Genomic DNA, 21,149 nt, shown 5'->3' on the forward strand with positions numbered 1-21,149 from the left:
TTGGTCTCTTGTTTCTCATTTTCCTCTTGACAATACCCCATAGATTCTCTGTGGGGTTCAAGTCTGGTGAGTTTGCTGGCCAGTCAAGCACACCAACACCATGGTCATTTAACCAACTTTTGGTGCTTTTGGCAGTGTGGGCAGGTGCCAAATCCTGCTGGAAAATGAAATCAGCATCTTTAAAAAGCTGGTCAGCAGAAGGAAGCATGAAGTGCTCCAAAATTTCTTGGTAAACGGGTGCAGTGACTTTGGTTTTCAAAAAACACAATGGACCAACACCAGCAGATGACATTGCACCCCAAATCATCACAGACTGTGGAAACTTAACACTGGACTTCAAGCAACTTGGGCTATGAGCTTCTCCACCCTTCCTCCAGACTCTAGGACCTTGGTTTCCAAATGAAATACAAAACTTGCTCTCATCTGAAAAGAGGACTTAGGACCACTGGGCAACAGTCCAGTTCTTCTTCTCCTTAGCCCAGGTAAGATGCCTCTGACGTTGTCTGTGGTTCAGGAGTGGCTTAACAAGAGGAATACGACAACTGTAGCCAAATTCCTTGACACGTCTGTGTGTGGTGGCTCTTGATGCCTTGACCCCAGCCTCAGTCAATTCCTTGTGAAGTTCACCCAAATTCTTGAATCGATTTTGCTTGACAATCCTCATAAGGCTGCGGTTCTCTCGGTTGGTTGTGCATCTTTTTCTTCCAAACTTTTTCCTTCCACTCAACTTTCTGTTAACATGCTTGGATACAGCACTCTGTGAACAGCCAGCTTCTTTGGCAATGAATGTTTGTGGCTTACCCTCCTTGTGAAGGGTGTCAATGATTGTCTTCTGGACAACTGTCAGATCAGCAGTCTTCCCCATGATTGTGTAGCCTAGTGAACCAAACTGAGAGACCATTTTGAAGGCTCGGGAAACCTTTGCAGGTGTTTTGAGTTGATTAGCTGATTGGCATGTCACCATATTCTAATTTTTTGAGATAGTGAATTGGTGGGTTTTTGTTAAATGTGAGCTAAAATCATCACAATTAAAACAACCAAAGACTTAAACTACTTCAGTCTGTGTGCATTGAATTTATTTAATACACGAGTTTCACAATTTGAGTTGAATTACTGAAATAAATGAAGTTTTCCACGACATTCTAATTTATTGAGATGCACCTGTATATAGCTACAATTACTGCGCATTTTAATATCATACATTTTTTGTTTTTTTTAAAAGACAAGGCAGATATAATAATAATAATAATAATAGTAAATGCATAAAATGGTTAGTCAGTATTGCATGAACAGATACATTAATAAGTAAACAAATAAAAGTTATTTGTGGACTAGTTGGTAACAAAAAAGTGGTGGGATGATTGTTGCAGAGAAATTTAAAAAATACAATCAGAGAGAGAAGGAAAAATGTCAATAACTTGCTGCCGTGCATGAAAATCGTACGTATAGTATATTGTCTCCTCATCCTCATCTCTTCTTCCTCTCTGACGCCTAAGGGCGCACTCGTCTGCACTCTTAACAGCTAAGATCAATATTTATTGGGAAAGGAGGCCCTGTGTGGTTTAATTCAGCACCACCATGTTGGACAGCAGTCAGCATCATCAGCCGGCACATTTTCCTTATGCTTTCTGTACGACTTAGACCAAAGATTTTCAACCCCGGTCCTGGAGTACCCCAACACTTCATGTTTTTGGAATTCTTCCGTATTTAACACACATTATTCAACTTATCAGCTCATTAGATGCTCCAAGATCTAAAATAAGAGTGTCAGATAAAGGAGAAATGCGAAATCTGAAGTGCTGAGGTAATCCGTAACAATGGCTGAGAACCACTGATTAACAAATAAGAAGTTTGACAAAGCCAGACAATTTAGTGGGACACCACAGGTATTTGGAAATGAGATCTTATCAAATTCTATATAAGGTCTAAATGTTTACATGGCAAAAATCAAATAACACCTAAAATTGAAATTGGGTATTTCACAACCAAACATAATTATATATATATATATATATATATATATATATATATATATATATATATATATATATATATATATATATATATATAACGAATTAGACAGGCAAATGTTTATTATATAAAGTCTGAGACCAGCTGCATTAAACATTTTACAGCACAATACTCCACCAGATGCAGACAGTAACACAAACCACAAAGGCTGGATATGTCATTCAGAAAAATAAACGCAACTATTGGACGAATGAGTGCTTAGCTCTGAACCAGTCATGCTTTAGACAGTACAAAGGGATCTACTCCCTCCCCTAGCCAAAGGAGGAATACAACGATGAGAGCTAGAGAGCGAGAGGGAACATGCACGATTTATTAGGCTGATCACCACAACGAGGATGCGTTGAGTAGACATCGTTATTTGGAAATGAAGAATAATATTTCGTTTATCTTTGGATTTAAGAAACAGCTTTGTTGATGGGAATATCAAGCGCAGCAGAGAAATGAGACCCAGGAGGATCGGAGGGTGGAAATGGGCAGCGCTTTGGCTGTTCGGTTTCTCTCTGTTGTGGAATACAGTTGGAGCGCAGATTCGCTACACAATTCCTGAAGAGTTAAAGGAAGGATCTATCGTTGGGAATATTGCTAAGGATCTTGGTTTGGACATTTCAGGTATCGCCGAGCTTAAGTTACGGATAGCATCCGAGGCCAATAACCAATATTTCAATGTAGATTCAGGGAAGGGTGATCTGGTCGTTAATGGAAGAATAGACAGAGAGACACTCTGTGGACAAAGCGTCAGTTGTCTAATGCCATTGCAGATCGTTATTGAGAATCCATTACAGATGCATCGAGTAGAAATAGAAATCCAAGACATTAATGATAATGCACCGAACTTCCATACGAAAGATGGTACGTTAAAAATATCTGAACTGATTGCTCCAGGTGCACGATTTACCCTTGAAAGTGCCGAAGACCTCGATGTTGGTGGCAACAGCTTAAAGACTTATTCGCTGAGCAATAACAATTTTTTTCGTCTTAATGTAAAAACTCTAAAAGATGGAAGGATAGTACCAGAGCTTGTGGTTGAAAAACCTTTAGATAGAGAGAAACAGTCCATTCACAAACTAATATTAACAGCTCTAGATGGTGGTAATCCAGTCAAATCTGGCACATCTATATTGCAGATAATTGTTCAAGACATCAATGACAATGAACCAAAATTTGAAGTTGCTTCATACAAAGCATCTGTTCTAGAAACAGCCATTGTTGGCTCAAGTGTGATAAAACTGAAAGCCACTGACTTAGATGAAGGTCTCAATGGTGAAATACAGTATTTATTCGGTGCGCACACGCCTGAACATATTAGAAATGCTTTTAGTGTTGACGCTGAAACCGGTGAAATCAAAGTAATTGGAAATCTAGATTACGAGACACAAAAATCATATACGTTTGATGTCTGTGCTAAAGACAAAGGGAATCCTGAGCTAGAAGGGCAGTCGTCGGTTCAGATAGACATTATAGATGAGAATGACAATGCTCCAGATATTATTCTGACATCTTTACCGAGTCCTGTTCCTGAAAATGCGACAGTCGGAACTGTGGTGGCTTTGATTAACGTCAAGGATTTGGACTCTGGTAATAATGGGAAAGTTGAGCTATCTGTATCTCCGGGTGTTCCTTTTAAATTGAAATCCTCATTTCTTAACCATTATTCGTTGATAACGGACTCGTTTCTAGATCGTGAAGTTAATTCTGAATATAATGTAGAAATAGGTGCCATCGACTCAGGTGTACCACCCATAAAAACTGTCAAAACGTTAAATGTGAAAGTGTTTGATGCAAATGATAATCCTCCAGTATTCTCACAGTCTTCATATAACGTTTACATAAAAGAAAATAACCAGGCAGGTGCTTCATTGTTTTCTGTATCTGCGTCTGATATTGATCAAGATAAGAACGCAATACTCACATACTCAATTCTGGATTCAAGTACAAATCAAGTTCCAGCATCATCATATTTTTATATAAATTCTGAGAATGGAACAATTTACAGCATGAGCTCATTTGATTATGAGAAAATGAAATTGTTTAGTGTTATAGTTCAAGCTAAAGACCATGGCTCTCCATCTCTGAGCAGCAACACCACAGTTCATATATTTATTCTGGACCAGAACGATAATGTCCCGGCTGTTATTTACCCCTCAACATCCATGGGGTCTATTTCTCATCAGAGGATGCCCCGTTCTGCTAAAGCAGGACATCTTGTTACTAAAGTAACAGCAGTGGACGCTGACTCGGGTCACAATGCCTGGCTTTTTTACAGGCTCGCGGAGGCCACGGACGCGTCTCTGTTCAGTGTGAATTTACATACAGGAGAGGTGAGGACTAAGCGCTCTGTTTCAGAGCAGGATGACTCCTCACAGAGACTGCTGATTGAAATAAAGGATAATGGAGAGCCGGTGCAGTCCACCACAGTCACAGTGGAAATACTAATAGAGGACGGGTTTCATGAGCCCATTTCAGACTTTAGAAAGATCAGACCGGAAGTCGACAAGAAAACCGGCAAAATTACTTTATATCTAATCATCTCTTTGGCTTCTGTCTCCTTGTTGTGTCTAATGACGTTTTTCATCTTACTGGTGAAATGTGCGCGAGGCAGTAGAGGCAGCTCAAGCTGCTGTTTGAGGCGCACACATTCTGGATATAACAATCCCAACAGAAACCTTCAGATCCAGCTCAACACTGACGGGCCCATTAAATATGTGGAGGTTCTGGGAGGAGACATGATGTCTCAGAGTCAGTCTTTTGGGTCCTATCTCTCTCCGATGTCAGAATTCAGTGATTTGACCCTCGTTAAGCCCAACAGCACCACAAACTTCACAGACACGCTAAACGTGCTTGATGCGTCTTTACCAGACAGCGCTTGGACGTTCGAGTGTCAACAGGTGAGACACAGAACATTATGAAATCAGCAAAGATACGGAGAACTGCATATGATAATTTTATTCTTCAAGACAGTTCAGAAACGTAATTTAAAATAGGTACATTTATATGGTTTAGAGTTCTCTAATTTGTGACGTAGATATCTTGTTGAAACTTTAGGCCTGTAGATAAACTTTATAAAGTGTTTTGTTTCAAATGTCTGTTAATGTGAGTGTTCGAGCGTGCGCGCGTGAGAGAGAGAGAGAGAGAGAGAGAGAGAGAGAGAGAGAGAGAGAGAGAGAGAGAATGAGAGAGAGAGATACGAGTGGGTGAGAAACAGTCAGGGCTTCGTTTCCCAAAAGCATTGTAACTTGAGTAGTACTTGAAAATGCTCGTAGATTAAGGAGTGCTCTGGAGTACTCATACACCGCTAAGAGTATCATAAGAACACAGACTTATGCAGACACCTGCAGGACAAACGCGAAATTACACCTAATACAATTTAAATACATACAGCTACAATTACTGCGCATTAAATATCAATATACATACATTTTTTATTTTATTAATTATTTTTTAACCGACAAGGCTGATATAATAATAATAATAATAATAATATTAATAATAATAATAAAAGTAAATACATAAAATTGTTAGTCAATATTGGATGAACAGATAAATTAATAAGTAAACAAATAAAAGTTATTTGTGGACTAGTTGGTAACAACAAAGTAATGGCATGAATGTTGCAGAGAACTTTAAAAATTATAGTCAGAGAGAGAAGGAAAAAAGTCAATAACTTGCTGCCGTGCATGAAAATCGTCCGTACAGTATATTGTCTCCTCATCCTCGTCTCTTCTTCCTCTCTGACACCTAAGGGCGCACTCGTCCGCACCACGTGTTGTGTAGTACCGCACATTTTGTGTAGTATTGCTGTTACCGTTATAACTTTTGGAGTAAAGAGCAGTCCTCCTTTTGATTGGTGAATGCCCCTCAAGCACAGCTTCCACGTGTCTCCTTATTTTGCGCTCCGCAATAATACGGTGAACCTCGTTATATTCAATTAATGCTTGTTGTCATTAGCAGGACCATACACAGGGCCTCCGCTCTCTTCACTGATCCAGGAAGATTTAATCTCGACATACAGAGCAATGTTTGAAAACGAAATATTAAAATGCACATCTGATGAACGAAGCAGTGACTGTGTAAAATAAATGTATCGTTCTGCACAAAACAAAATGCAATTATGTAGTGAATTATGTTATCCATTTAAGAAAATATTTTTAAATATTTCCAGCGAGGTAAATTACACACGTTTTTAAAGAGACGCAACAAATATAATGAAGTTACAATGATGAGCAGCACTATACGGTCACATTTCAGCACTTCACGTTTATGGACAGCGTCTCTCTTGCTCGTAGAAAACGCTCTTAATCGCTAAGATCAATATTTATTGGGAAAGGAGGCCCTGTGTGGTTTAATTCAGCACCACCATGTTGGACAGCAGTCAGCATCATCAGCCGGCACATTTTCCTTATGCTTTCTGTACGACTTAGACCAAAGATTTTCAACCCCGGTCCTGGAGTACCCCAACACTAAATATTTTTGGATTTCTCCCGTATTTAACACACATTATTCAACTTATCAGCTCATTAGATGCTCCAAGATCTGAACTAAGAGTGTCAGATAAAGGAGAAATGCAAAATCTGAAGTGCTGAGGTACTCCGTGACAATGGCTGAGAACCACTGATTAAAAATAAATAAATAAATAAATAAAAATAAGAAGTTTGACAAAGCCAGACAATTTAGTGTGACACCACAGGTATATGGAAATGAGGTCTTATCAAATTCTATATAAGGTCTAAATGTTTACATGGCAAAAATCAAATAACACCTAAAATTGAAATTGGGTATTTCACAACCAAACATAATTAGCCTACACGTCTTCATCGTACTTTATGTGTAAATGCTTATAATCAGTTATGTGAACATTGTTTGCGTGCACAAACATTTGCCTGTCTAATTCGCTATATATATATATATATATATATATATATATATATATATATATATATATATATATATATAAGCCTGAGACCTGCTGCATTAAACATTTTACAGCACAGTTCTCCACCAGATGCAGACAGTAATACAAACCACAAAGGCTGGATATGTCCTTCAGAAACAGAAACGCAACTGTTGGACAAATGAGTGCTTAGCTATGAACCAGTCATGCTTTAGACAGTACAAAGGGATCTACTCCCTCCCCTAGCCAAAGGAGGAATACAACGATGAGAGCTAGAGAGCGAGAGGGACCATATACGATTTATTAGGCTGATCACCACAATGAGGATGCGTTGAGTAGAATAGACAGAGAGACACTCTGCGAACAAAGTGTCAGTTGTCTAATGCCATTGCAGATCGTTATTGAGAATCCATTACAGATGCATCGTGTAGAAATAGAAATCCAAGACATTAATGATAATGCACCGAACTTCCATACGAAAGATGGTACATAAAAAATATCTGAACTGATTCCTCCAGGTGCACGATTTACCCTTGAAAGTGCCGAAGACCTCAATGTTGGTGGCAACAGCTTAAAGACTTATTCGCTGAGCAATAACATTTTTTTTCGTCTTAATGTAAAAACTCTAAAAGATGGAAGGATAGTACCAGAGCTTGTGGTTGAAAAACCTTTAGATAGAGAGAAACAGTCCATTCACAAACTAATATTAACAGCTCTAGATGGTGGTAATCCAGTCAAATCTGGCACATTTATATGGCAGATAACTGATCAAGACATCAATGACAATGAACCAAAATTTGAAGTTGCTGCATACAAAGAATCTGCTCTAGAAACAGCCATTGTTGGCTCAAGTGTGATAAAACTGAAAGCCACTGATTTAGATGAAGGTCTCAGTGGTGAAATACAGTATTTATTCAGTGCACACATGCCTGAACATGTTAGAAATGCTTTTAGTGTTGACGCGGTGAAATCAAAGTAATTGGAAATCTAGATTACGAGACAAAAAAATCATATCTGTTTGATTTCTGTGCTAAAGACAAAATAAATCCAGAGCTAGAAGGGCAGTCAGATAGACATTATAGATGAGAATGACAATGCTCCAGATATTATTCTGACATCTTTACCAGAGTCCTGTTCCTGAAAATGCGACAGTTGGAACTGTGGTGGCTTTGATTAATGTCAAGGATTTGGACTCTGGTAATAAAGGCAAAGTTGAGCTATCTGTCTCTCCGTGTGTTCCTTTTAAATTGAAATCCTCATTTCTTAACCATTATTCGTTGATAACGGACTCGTTTCTAGATTATGAGGTTAATTCTGAATATAATGTAGAAATAGGTGCCATCGACTCAGGTGTACCACCCTTAAAAACTGTCAAAACTTTAAATGTGAAAGTGTTTGATGCAAATGATAATCCTCCAGTATTCTCACAGTCTTCATATAACGTTTACATATAGAAAATAACCAGGCAGGTGCTTCATTGTTTTCTGTATCTGCATCTGATATTGATCAAGATAAGAACGCAATACTCACATACTCAATTCTGGATTCAAGTACAAATCAAGTTCCAGCATCATCATATTTTTATATAAATTCTGAAAATGGAACAATTTACAGCATGAGCTCATTTGATTATGAGAAAATGAAACTGTTCCATGTTGTAGTTCAGGCTAAAGACCATGGCTCTCCATCTCTGAGCAGCAATGCCACAGTTCATGTGTTTATTCTGGACCAGAGCGATAATGTCCCGGCTGTTATTTATCCCTCAACATCCATGGGGTCTATTTCTCATCAGAGGATGCCCCGTTCTGCTAAAGCAGGACATCTAGTAACTAAAGTAACAGCAGTGGACGCTGACTCAGGTCACAATGCCTGGCTTTTTTACAGGCTCGCGGAGGCCACGGATACATCTCTGTTCAATGTGAATTTTCATTACAGGAGAGGTCAGAACTAAGCGCTCTGTTTCAGAGCAGGATGACTCCTCACAGAGACTGCTGATTGAAATAAAGGATAATGGAGAGCCGGTGCAGTCCACCACAGTCACGGTGGAAATAGTAATAGAGGACGGGTTTCATGAGTCCATTTCAGACTACAGTAATATCAGACAGGAAGTCGACAAGAAAACCGGCAAAATTACATTATATCTAATCATCTCTTTGGCTTCTGTCTCCTTGTGTCTGATGACATTTTTCATCTTACTGGTGAAATGTGGATGAGGCAGTTCAAGCTGCTTTCTGAGGTGTACACATTCTGGATATAACAATCCCAACAGAAACCTTCAGGTCCAGCTCAACACTGATGGGCCCATTAAATATGTTGAGGTTCTTGGGGGAGACATGATGTCTCAGAGTCAGTCTTTTGGTTCCTATCTCTCTCCAATGTCCGAATTCAGTGATTTGACCCTGGTTAAGCCCAGCAGCACTACAAACTTCACAGACACACAAAACGTTCTTGTTGCGTCATGATCTGACAGCGCGTGGACGTTCGAGAGCCAACAGGTGAGACAAACTTTTGAAAGATAGAGATTTTTGAAAGATAATAATTTATAATTTGTAGATTCTTTACATGTTCCAGTGATTCGCCTAGAAGTGGTTGAGTGACGCTAGTTTCAGCACCACAGCACGATTGGACAGCAACTTGAGGCCGTGGGTGCGTGTTTTGTCCGAGCACAGTAATTTACTCCAGTAAGAAAGCATAATTTTTAAACCCACCCCTTGTTTCCTGCTCCCACGGACCCATAGAGCTAGATGCTATTTAGTTTCCACCTTTTGTGGACATCAAAATGCATTTGACTGAAGTAGACATAAAAACGTGTTAGTCACATATTAATGGTTGTTTACAACATAAACAGCTAACTAAAGTTTGTATTTAACCTCAACTAAAAACACAGAAATAAAATCGTTTCAAGTATAGTATATATCAGCCGTGGGCCGTGCATTTTAAGTCTAGGCCTTCAGTGTGATTCATGCCATTAGGAAAACACAGTTTCTCAATGACTAAGACTAAGATCATACATTACGTGGCAGTCAACTAGTAATACCAATGGACATTTTAAAAACACGTCCACGCACGAAAGCCAGAACTTGAAACGAAACTTAATGCTCAAGCAAGCCTAATTTTAACTGCAGCATGACTGTGTTGTGAAATGAACGTCAAAAATCATAATTTTTCATATAAATCTACCAAGGAAGAAAAATATATCTAATAATATTTGCGATTTAAATGTTGCTTGCAACACATTTCGTTTCGTCAGGGTACACGGTTATGCTGCATTCCAAGTTGGATGTGGGATATTCCTACTTGATCTCTCCGACCATAAATGCCTTCCATTCCCCGATATTCGGAACTGCAACCCTCCCATTAGCTTAGCAGGGGTTTGAATCTCATTAGATATGTCTCCTTGCAACCCAACTGATAAACAATGCTGCAGCGCTAGCATTTGTGCTTCAGGTGTACGATTATCAAAAGAGATTATAATTTACCATGTTTTATACACCTGTTTCTGCAGGCGCTTGTTAAACAATCTTTAATATCATGTAATGTGGAAACGAACTCATTTATCAATATTACTTAATAAAGTGAATGTTAATCACTTTGTATATCTCCCTGAGTGTTGACATGTTTGTGTGACATCATGCCCCTGCATCTCGGTGAAATCGGAGATCAGAATTTCTGCACGAGCCTACAAGTTGTAATTCTGACTTTAAGATGCATTCCATTGTACTTTTCCTAGTAGGAAGTTGTAAAATCCAACATTTTCCGAGTTGAATGGAACGCAGCACTACTTTTCAAAACTTGATCTGACACTGAATGCTCAAGCAGCCTAATTTACACTTAAAAAAACTCCTGATGTTGTTATAACAATGCAAAAAGCACTTACCAATTTACTTGAAGTGAAAATCAGTCCTCCTTTCCTGTTTAATAAATTAAGCAATCACACGGTCATGCAGAACATCTCGTGATTTTAAATCCATAAGGATCCCTTTCTCAATGGCGATAGCGGCAGTGATGACGATCTCGCGCTCTTCGCTTTTAAATTGTACATCACTTAAAGCATGATTGCGTCACTCAAGGCCAGCTAGAAGGCCTAGACCAGGACATATCCTAAAGATCACATCCACCAAGAACAAATAAATCAATCTGATTGGCTGATGAATCTAACAATCTGACTTTAGTTGCTCATTCATTTGCACTGTTGAGGGATTCTGTGGAAATTCTGAAGGCCTGAGGGGGTGGAGCTCAAACTCACGTGCTGCTTCCTGCATGCAATTTGTGAAATAGTTGTCACACTTTGCTTGTAAGCATCAAGGAATAAATTCTGACTGGATAAACTTTTCGTTTTTCTCTATTTGTTTGTAGATTAATTAAGAATGGCAAGCGATTGAAAATTCATAGGCAAAAAGGTGATTGAGAATGAAAGGATGAAAAATATTTATTTATTTGACACGTTAGGCAAGTAGAGAAGGCTTTGCTGGCCCTGAGAATTTGCCACTGGTATCTATCTATCTATCTATCTACATATATATATATATATATATATATATATGATAGATATATATAGATATATATATATATATATATATATATATATAACAAGCCTCTGTTGCTAATTCAAAAACGTCACTTTAGAACTTGTAACTATGGCAGCTGTTTCTAACAAGTTATTGGAGAAACAAGTGTGTGTGTGTGTGTGTGTGTGTGTGTGTGTGTGTTTGAGAGAGAGAGAGAGAGAGAGAGAGAGAGAGAGAGAGAGAGAGAGAGAGAGAGAGAGAGAGAGAGATTACCTGCGTCTGCTGTGACTCCCAAGCAGAGAAGTACAAGATATAGCTGTAGCGTAAATAAGAAGCTGGCGAATAAGAAGCTGGATTCAGTATCGTTTGTTTGTCTGCTTGCTGATGATAATATAATTTTGGTCAAATACATCCTGTTTTCTATATCTAAAAAACAGCCGTCCTTCCCGGTAGCCAATTCGTTTCTCTCCTCCATCATGTTGAATGCTTACATCTGCTCCCATGCAACACAGAAACTCCGGTAGGTTGAGTATGTGTGATTACTTCATCTGTTGTGTCTCTCAGCTGTGATCAACCTTAATGAAGCTGTTATTTTAACTTTATTACCCAGCTGTAGTGTAGTAGTAATCCGATGGATCATGGAGCGAGAGACAATGCCGAGGACTTCAAAGTAAATGCTCGCTGACTGACAACTCTGGCTCAAATGTCGTCAACTCATCTGACGCAAAACACATAAAAATGGTCTTTTGTCGGACCTTTAATGTCACAGGGGTAAAATAAAATACACAAATAGCTGCTTTTAACATGTCTGCACTGCTCTTACACTTTAGTTTTGAGCATCAGCTTAAGAAAGAGAATACACTCACGGTTATGAGGCGAAACGAAACGCACATTGGTTTTTCCCTTGTGGAAACAGCTGGAGCTTAGATTCGCTACATTATACCAAAGGAACTGAAAAAAGGGTCTGTCGTAGGAAATTGCACTCATTAAACCCAGCAGCACCATAAAGAGCCAACAGATAAACAGAATTGACAGAAACTTAATTACGAACTTGGCCTTTCAAACTGTACAGGGAACGTCCTTTCTATTCTCTTTTTTTAAAAAACTCATATTTTTAATAAATTCTTTTTTGACATCACTTTTTTAATGGCCTTTAAGCTGTCCATTATTATTATTTTTATTGTTGTAAATTTAGTAGTAGTAGTAGTACAATTATTGCTATTATCATCTCACTATCCAATTATTAAATCGCCCACGATTTTAAATCCACAAAGTAATTTTACACTAAAATAATTTATCCTAAAATGGACCCTTTTCACAGACTGATAACGCCTTTCCGCCTTATTTAGCAGCGTAAATCTAGCTAAATTTTTATATTTGTAATTTTTCAATTATTTAATTTCTAATATTATGCTTTGTGTTATGTAACCCTGGAATTCGTTTAAAAAAAAACTCTTACTCTTCTGACTGCTCTTGTCGTTTCCACCCCTGTCTATTTTTGTTCTTTTGTGGAAAGTCGTGGAAACGTATCTACTAGCGGATTTGTGTTTTTGTTTTTGTTTTTTTGTTTTTCTTGCTGTAGGTGCAAATGGTGTGGTTTGGTGTTGGTGTGGTCTCGTCTCCCATTCACCGCTATTGAAGTTTATGATAGTTCACTATTGCGTTCCAAAGGCGGAAATGCGTAAAATGGGTCTATAATAACTTAGTCCTTCTACTGGTTCTTTGTTTTGAGTTTGGGTGCAGGTGCTGCTGCTGATGCTGTAACGTGTGCCTTTAAGAGACAGCTCTCTTGAAATTGGTTATTGCAGCTTATCTCTGCACCAATGAGATGCGGAATTGTACAAAGAGATCTACTACCTCCCCCACTGACGTTACACTATTGAGAGCAAGCGGAGACGGACTGGGGATGCTCTAATTACTAAAATGGATCAAATAAACTGCATTGTATTTTTGAGACAAAATGGACAAGCTAAACTGCAATCGTTGTGGGATCCGTAGTTTTTTATGAGCACGGTGAATCGTCTGGATTTTAAAACAAAATGACAAAGAGGGTGTTATTTCGAGGGTGGAAGCTTAATTTACTCTTCTTTTTTCTCTTCATTCTTTTGTGGAGTACGACAAAAGGACAGACTCACTATTCTATTCCAGAGGAACTAAATGTGGGCTCTGTTGTTGGAAATATTGCTAAAGATTTAGGCTTGAAAATATCTGAACTATATGACCGTAAATTGCGAATAGCCTCTGAATCAGGTAGGCAGTATTTTAGCATGGATTTACTTAGAGGTGAGATAGTGGTTAATGAAAGAATCGATAGAGAAAGCCTTTGTGGGCAAAACACACATTGTCTCTTGCCTCTTCAAATTGTCATCGAGGATCCTTTACAACTTTACAGAGTGGAAGTGGACATTCAGGATATTAATGACAATTACCCTAATTTTCAATCAAATGACCGTGTTCTGAGAATAGCCGAATCAACTGTCCCTGGCGTGCGCTTTCCCTTGGAGAGTGCAGAAGACCCAGATGTGGGCAGTAACTCTTTGAAATCATACACTTTAAGTAAAGACGAATGCTTCAGTTTAAAAGTAAAAGATCTTGGTGATGGCCGAAAGGTACCCGAACTAGTTTTGGAAAAAGCCCTGGATCGCGAGAAGAAACCGATGCATCAGCTGATGTTAACTGCCTTAGATGGAGGGAACCCGGTTAGATCTGGAACTTCGCAAATTAATGTCACTGTGCTGGATATCAATGACAATAACCCCGTGTTTGAAAAAAATGTTTACAAAGTGGCTATTGCTGAAAACACTAAACAGGGCACGTCATTCCTTAAAGTTGAAGCAAAAGACTCGGACGAAGGTCCTAATGGAGATATAAAATATTCCTTAGGGGAGCACACTTCTGATGTTCTGCGCTCATTGTTTCACATTGATGAGAAAACCGGAGACATTGTTTTGAACGGGGACTTGGACTATGAGACCACTCCTATGTACAACATTGAAATACGTGCCAAAGACAGAGGGGTCCCTGAAATGGAGGGCCATTGCACAGTTAAAATAGAAGTCTCAGATATTAACGACAATCCACCACAGATATTGCTGACGTCTAAACCGAGTCCTGTGCCTGAAGACGCTCCAAGTGGCACAGTTGTGGCTTTAATAAGCGCGCGGGACCTTGACACTGGAGTGAATGGAAAAGTCACACTGCAGACACAATCGGACCTTCCATTCCTTTTAAAACTATCTTTCTCAAATGAATATTCGTTGGTCACAAACGGTGTTTTAGACCGCGAAACGTTCCCAGAGTACAAAGTGGAAATTACTGCATTTGATTCAGGCTCTCCTCCTTTAAGTAGCAAAATAATAATTCCAGTAAAAATTATTGATGTTAACGATAACGCACCGAAGTTCTCTGACAACGTGTATTACGTGTACGTAAAAGAGAATAACACTCCAGGTTCTATTATTTGTTCGGTATCCGCCCAAGATGTTGATGTCGGCCTAAATGGTAAAATATCTTACTCTATTGAGAAGTCTAAAATTTGGGATACACCTGTATCGTCATATATGTACATAAACTCGGATAACGGCAGCATATTTAGCATACATTCGTTTGACTTTGAGAAAATTATGGTGTTTGAGATCATCGTTCAGGCTAAAGACCATGGCTCTCCATCTTTGAGCAGCAACGCCACTGTACATGTGTTTATTGTGGACCAAAACGACAATGCCCCCGCTGTTATTTACCCCTCCGCGCTCATGGGGTCTATTTCTCATCAGAGGATGCCCCGTTCTGCTAAAGCAGGACATCTTGTTACTAAAGTAACAGCAGTGGACGCTGACTCGGGTCACAATGCTTGGCTTTTTTACAGGCTCGCGGAGGCCACGGACGCGTCTCTGTTCAATGTGAATTTACATACAGGAGAGGTGAGGACTAAGCGCTCTGTTTCAGAGCAGGATGACTCCTCACAGAGACTGCTGATTGAAATAAAGGATAATGGAGAACCGGTGCAGTCCACCACAGTCACAGTGGAAATACTAATAGAGGACGGGTTTCATGAGCCTATCTCAGACTATAATAAGAAAATTGTAGAGCCCAGAAAGAAGAGTGGAAAAATTACCTTATATTTGATCATTTCTCTAGCCTCGGTGTCTTTGTTATCTTTGGTGGCGTTTTTCATCTTACTGGTGAAATGTGCTCGAGGCAGTAGAGGTAGTTCGATATGTTGCACCAAACGAAATGATTCTGGATACAAGAACCCCAACAGCAACCTTCAGATCCAGCTCAACACTGATGGGCCCATTAAATATGTGGAGGTTCTGGGAGGAGACATGATGTCTCAGAGTCAGTCTTTTGGGTCCTATCTCTCTCCGATGTCAGAATTCAGTGATTTGACCCTCGTTAAGCCCAGCAGCACTACAAACTTCACAGACACGCTAAACGTGCTTGATGCGTCTTTACCAGACAGCGCGTGGACTTTCGAGAGCCAACAGGTGAGACAAACTCTGATTTAAAATAATAATAATAATAATTTATAGATAAATTGTATATTGTTTAGCCGACATGTAACAGTGATTCGGTTAGAGGTGGTCGATTGACTCTAGTTTCAGCACCACCATATGAGTGGACAGCAACCTGGGTTTGTTGGTGTGTGTTTTTGTCTGAGCAAAGTAACTTTCCTCCAACAGAAATGCACGTTTTTTGAACCACACCCACACACGCTTGTTGCTCACGAGAGTGTGGTGTTCGTTCCGAAACTTACAACAAATGGTGTAAACCTTCAGTGTAGCGCAGTCATCCAAACAGTCTCGGAATCTAAAGGTAAATATGTTGACGTGGACCTGACAACTGGAGCTTTGGTGGTCAAACAAACAATGGTCAGAGAGACTATGTGCGGAGGAAGTTTACATTGTCATATTCGGATTCAGATTTCTCTTCAAAACCCTCTGGAAATGCACAGCGTTACAATAAAAATTGAGGATGTTAATGACAACGCGCCAAGTTTTCAAAACAAGTACACTTCTTTGGAAGTTTCAGAGGCGGCTGCGTCTGGAACGATGTTCCGTTTAGAACGTGCGCATGATCCCGACGTGGGTATAAATTCACTGCGCGCTTACTTTCTTAGTCAAATGACTGTTTTATTCTGAAAGTAGAAACTAAATGTGACGTAAGTAAAAACCCCGTTTTAGTTTTAAACAAGCCTCTTGTTCGAGAAAAGAAGAATTACACTGTCATTTTTATGAATAGTCTTGACGTAATCAGCATTAATTTGGTTTCTCCTGTAATAGCTGAATATGTTAATTCAGGCACTGTCATTACCCCCATCAGAGTTAAAGAAGACACAGGGGAAAATGTTGAAGTAAGTGTTCAAAACTCTCATGGGTTGCCTTTTAAGATGAGTTCTCCATATAAGGGGCTCTTCACTTTAATGACTGATGGCCTCCTGGACAGGAAGGCTTTGGCTGAATACACCATCACTGTGACAGCCACAGACTCTGGTTCACCACCCCATTCTTCATAGGAATCCTTTGTGTTACATCTTTCAGATGTTAATGATAACCCCCCAGTCTTTTCACAGCCTTTTTACTCTGTAGACATAGTTTAAAACAATGCCCCAAATGCTCCCCTTCTGTCTGTGTCGGCATCAGACCCAGATATGGGTGACAACTCCACTATCTCTATCTCAATCTTGGAGAGCGATGCTCTCTGGACCTCTGTGTCTTTATATGTATATATAAACCCAGAGAGTGGCCAGATATATGCCATGAGAACATTTGATTACGAGCAGATGAACGCGTTCCAAATTGTCGTGCAAGTTTTCGATAAGGGGACTCCAGCTCAGAGCTCCAACACCACAGTGCACATGTGGAATGATCACCCTCCTGTCCTTATATAACCTGCACTCCCATCCGATGGGACACTGCAGTTTTTGGTACCAAGCACTGCTGGCATAGGACACCTGGACAGTCGGATAACATTTGTGGATGGTGATAGCGGGCACAATGCTTGATTATTCTACAGCTTCTTAGGGTCAGATGTGGAAATGTTTCAAATAGGTGCCCATAACGGTGAGCTGCATATTGCTCATAAACTAACAACAGAGGAGGCCAAGTCAGTCTTTAGCCTCATTGTGATTGCAAGAGATAATGGCAGGCCCTCTCTTTCCACAAGTGTGGCAGTTAATGTCAATCTGGCTGAGAAAGCCTCAGGCGTCTCTTCTGAACTCAGAAGCTCTACCGCCAAATGACCAACTAGGTCAGACCTCACTCTATACCTTATATTAATTTTATCCTTCATTATTGCATTTTTTTCCCTGGCTATCATTGTTGTAGTGGTTCGCTGGCTCAGCCATCATGGTTACATTATGTGCCTCATGCAAAAATTTGGTTTCAAGTATGTACCCCGTGAGCACCAACACAATGACCTTCACCTGCAGCTAAACACTGATGGTCCGATTAAATGCATGGAGGTTGTTGGGGCCTCCCAGGATTTCCACAAACACACATACAGACCTGGTTTTTCCACCATGTCCAGCAGGAGTGACTTTTTGTTTGTTAAGGCACCACAAAGCACTCTAAGCATGTGTCTATCCAAAAGACTCTTCGCTCACTCACTCATTAAAGTGAGAGTTCAGAGAAAAAATTTCCTTAAATGCAAACAACATTGTTTCCATTTTTAACAATATGCTACACAGATCATATGTTTGTGGTTTGAATTGTATTGTGTCAAACAGACGTAAGTAAAAAAAAAAATAAATAAAAATCATCTTTACGTGTTAGAGTAGGCTTAAAATTTTCTATGTTACCAAAACAGCTAGAATAATATGTAATGTTATGCTGTGTGTGTGCCTGTGTGTGTGTATGTCCATTGATTGCTACTGACTCCTCGACCATTTAGGCTATGGCTCCAGTCAGTATGATTCATCTTTTTGACTAACCACTCTGTATTGCCAAGTTTTTTAAAGAATGATCTGCAGCTGGTTGCAACAAAGCACCTAGTTTAAGTAAAACCCTTAGTGATAATACCCTTAAAATTGTAACTAAGGGTTCTCTTAAATTAAGAGGTTTGTTGCAACCTGACCTTGAGCTATTCCCAGGCTAGACCTGATGATACAGCAGAGAATTCATCAATAAGCTGTTCAAATGCTCAAGTTTAGTGCGGCAGACTTAAGTGATCATGCTTTAGAAAGTGGAAGCAGCTGGATGAGGTTGTATGCATGCTGTTCGGTACCAAATATACAAGTTCATGTTATAACTGTCTGTTTTTGGTGATTAATATGTCAAGTGTAATCTACACTTGGGTTTAGAGGATTATTGCAGTGCAATGTTATAAGCATGTGCACTGCTCTCTTGCCATATCACAGCTTAGCTCAGTATGGGGAGAAGAAATAGGTACATGGTAAGAATTGTATGGAATATGACAAAAAATAAAATATGGAAGTATAATTAAATCAACAGTGTATGCGATTGTTATAGTTAATTGCAAAAGCAGATGTTTTTATCAGACTTTTTCAAAGAATGGTTGAGGAAAGCAGCCTTTTTGGGTAGTTATTCTTTAGTCATAATCCACCCACAGGTGAGCTCATTTTTTGTCAGATACAGTCCTGTGTGTGTTCTCCTCATGTACACGCACCCATGTGTGACAGCAACATAATCAAGCTTTCAATTATTCACACACTCTATCCCTCTTTTTTGATGCTCTGTTTCTCACTACTTTCTCAACCTATTCCTCAATATTTATTTTATTTTTTTTGCCAAAGGTGCAGTCTCAACCAGTCCAGAGGGTAAGAGGAGGATGTGCATCCTATTGTGCAATGACATTAATAACAAAAATGTGTGTTTCAGATTACAAACTTCTATGAGGTGATGGGGGGACCTGCATTCCAGAATGGGCTATTAGTGCAAATGAATCTTAGTGCTGAACAAAAGTTTTGACAAAAGCATTTTCTTCTCATTTTCAGCAAAAGCCACCAAACACTGACTGGCGATTTCCCCCAAACCAGAGGCCTGGACCTAGTGGGTGAGTGTTTGATTCAGTTTATGTGAATTTACAGAAACAAGAGACATAGTTGAGATTATCTGTGTGGTATTCAGCTTTTTATTTTGTAGTAATTCATTGGATCTGTCTGGTTGGAATGAGATGGTAGAATAACTAAACAAAATAATAGATTACCCGGATAGTTTGTGAGCCCAGATTTTTGGTGGTCTTTTGATCTTTGTCGGCTGTTAGTTTTGGAGGATTTAGAGTTTAGGCCAGTTTCTTTCCATATCCATCAAGGTACTCAGACAAATCAACAAATACCAAATCATCTAGAGCAGAATCTGAATTAATTTCATTAATTTTATCTCTATATTTAGTTAGAAACAACCAAACCTGGCATCAAAGTAACCATCAGTTAAAAAACATATAAAAGCTAATCAACTACACACACACACACACACACACACACACACACACACACACACACACACACACACACACACAAAGATTTTGTGGTGAAGTAAATATAGAAGTAAAGATTAAGTACTTTCTACATTGAATAAGTTAAAGCATGAACTTGAAAATATTAAGTAAATTCTACATTCAAACATGTAAAAATTAATTCTCTAGCTTTTAAGTAAATATTATTTATGACTGTTTGTTATTTTTACAATGTGTCATCATGTATTAATCCTAAAGTAGAAAACATCATATTTATTTGTGAAGTTTACTTTACTATCTGAAGCTGGTGTTTCCAGCATGCACTGGGCTTATATGATTAATTAGCTTGCATGGTTTCACTGTTTGCAGGTTTATTTACATTGGTTTTATTGTTAATTTTGTTGTTACATTTGGTAACTTTTTGTTTTTAAGTTGCAAATTGACTTAAGTTAATTCTCTACTCAAAATGTCCTGTTTATGATAAAATATGATCTCTTGATTGTCACTGTCATGGTGTTTTGTGCACCAAGTGTTGAGGTCTACGTGCGCAGCTCAATACCTTGTTTTTATAGCCAGTAATACAGGGTGATGTTGTCTCATAGACTACATTTCATGCATAAAGTTTCCCTGTCACATAGTTCAGGATTAAAAATATGTTTCTAAGAAAAATTCAGAACGTGACATGTTCACATAAGATATTCATTTACATTTTACTAAATGTATTTAAGTACCATGTATATCATATTTGTAAGTAAAGGTTACTGAATTTACTAAACTGTTTAAGTTAAATGTATGTACTTTAATCAATATGATGTCATAAAGATAAGTAGATTTTACTTAGTTTTATACCATTAAGATTTATTTAGAAACACTGTGTGCAAAAACATGCAAAATAAAAATTAAGCAAACCTTACTGGTCATTTTTTCCAGTGTACAGGGTGAGATGTTTTTTATCCAGGTTCACACTGTGCTATTTTGTCATTGATTTTACCAATTTCAGATACATTTCAAAGGGATCGTAACAGATTTCTCTTATCGTACGGAATAATTGGCAGTCTTTGATCGCTTACTGTGATATGTTTGCATACAGCCGATGAATTGCCTTTGCGATGAATCTTAGCCTCTGACAAAGTTCTGGAATTGTCAGAAATTTTGCATTGCATTTCACAAGATTTGTGTGAATGCTGCTATGATGGCCAGATGGCATTAAAATCTCAGTCAACACTGTCAATCGGGGCAGCTGGAACCAAAGTCTAGGCTACAATGTGTATCTGACAAAATGTCATACAGAGTGCAATGGCTTATAC

At 38.8% G+C, this 21,149-nt stretch overlaps 1 protein-coding gene across 14 annotated transcripts in view; it reads left to right on the forward strand.

Annotated features, from left to right (window-relative positions):
- LOC127433159 (protocadherin gamma-C5-like) overlaps nt 1-21,149 on the forward strand; it is a 72,015-nt gene that overhangs the window by 44,636 nt on the left and 6,230 nt on the right. For 10 of the 14 annotated variants that reach the window (XM_051684857.1, XM_051684847.1, XM_051684851.1 and 7 more), the window contains one exon: nt 19,382-19,440. In XM_051684857.1, coding sequence (XP_051540817.1) covers nt 19,382-19,440 — 59 coding nt within the window. Of the gene's footprint in view, nt 1-2,319; nt 4,917-13,319; nt 15,915-19,381; nt 19,441-21,149 lie in introns of those variants that run through there. The other 4 variants (XM_051684850.1, XM_051684854.1, XM_051684848.1 and 1 more) reach the window with 2 other exon arrangements.

This window comes from Myxocyprinus asiaticus, chromosome 43 (assembly GCF_019703515.2).
Source record: "Myxocyprinus asiaticus isolate MX2 ecotype Aquarium Trade chromosome 43, UBuf_Myxa_2, whole genome shotgun sequence".
NCBI lineage: Eukaryota > Metazoa > Chordata > Actinopteri > Cypriniformes > Catostomidae > Myxocyprinus > Myxocyprinus asiaticus.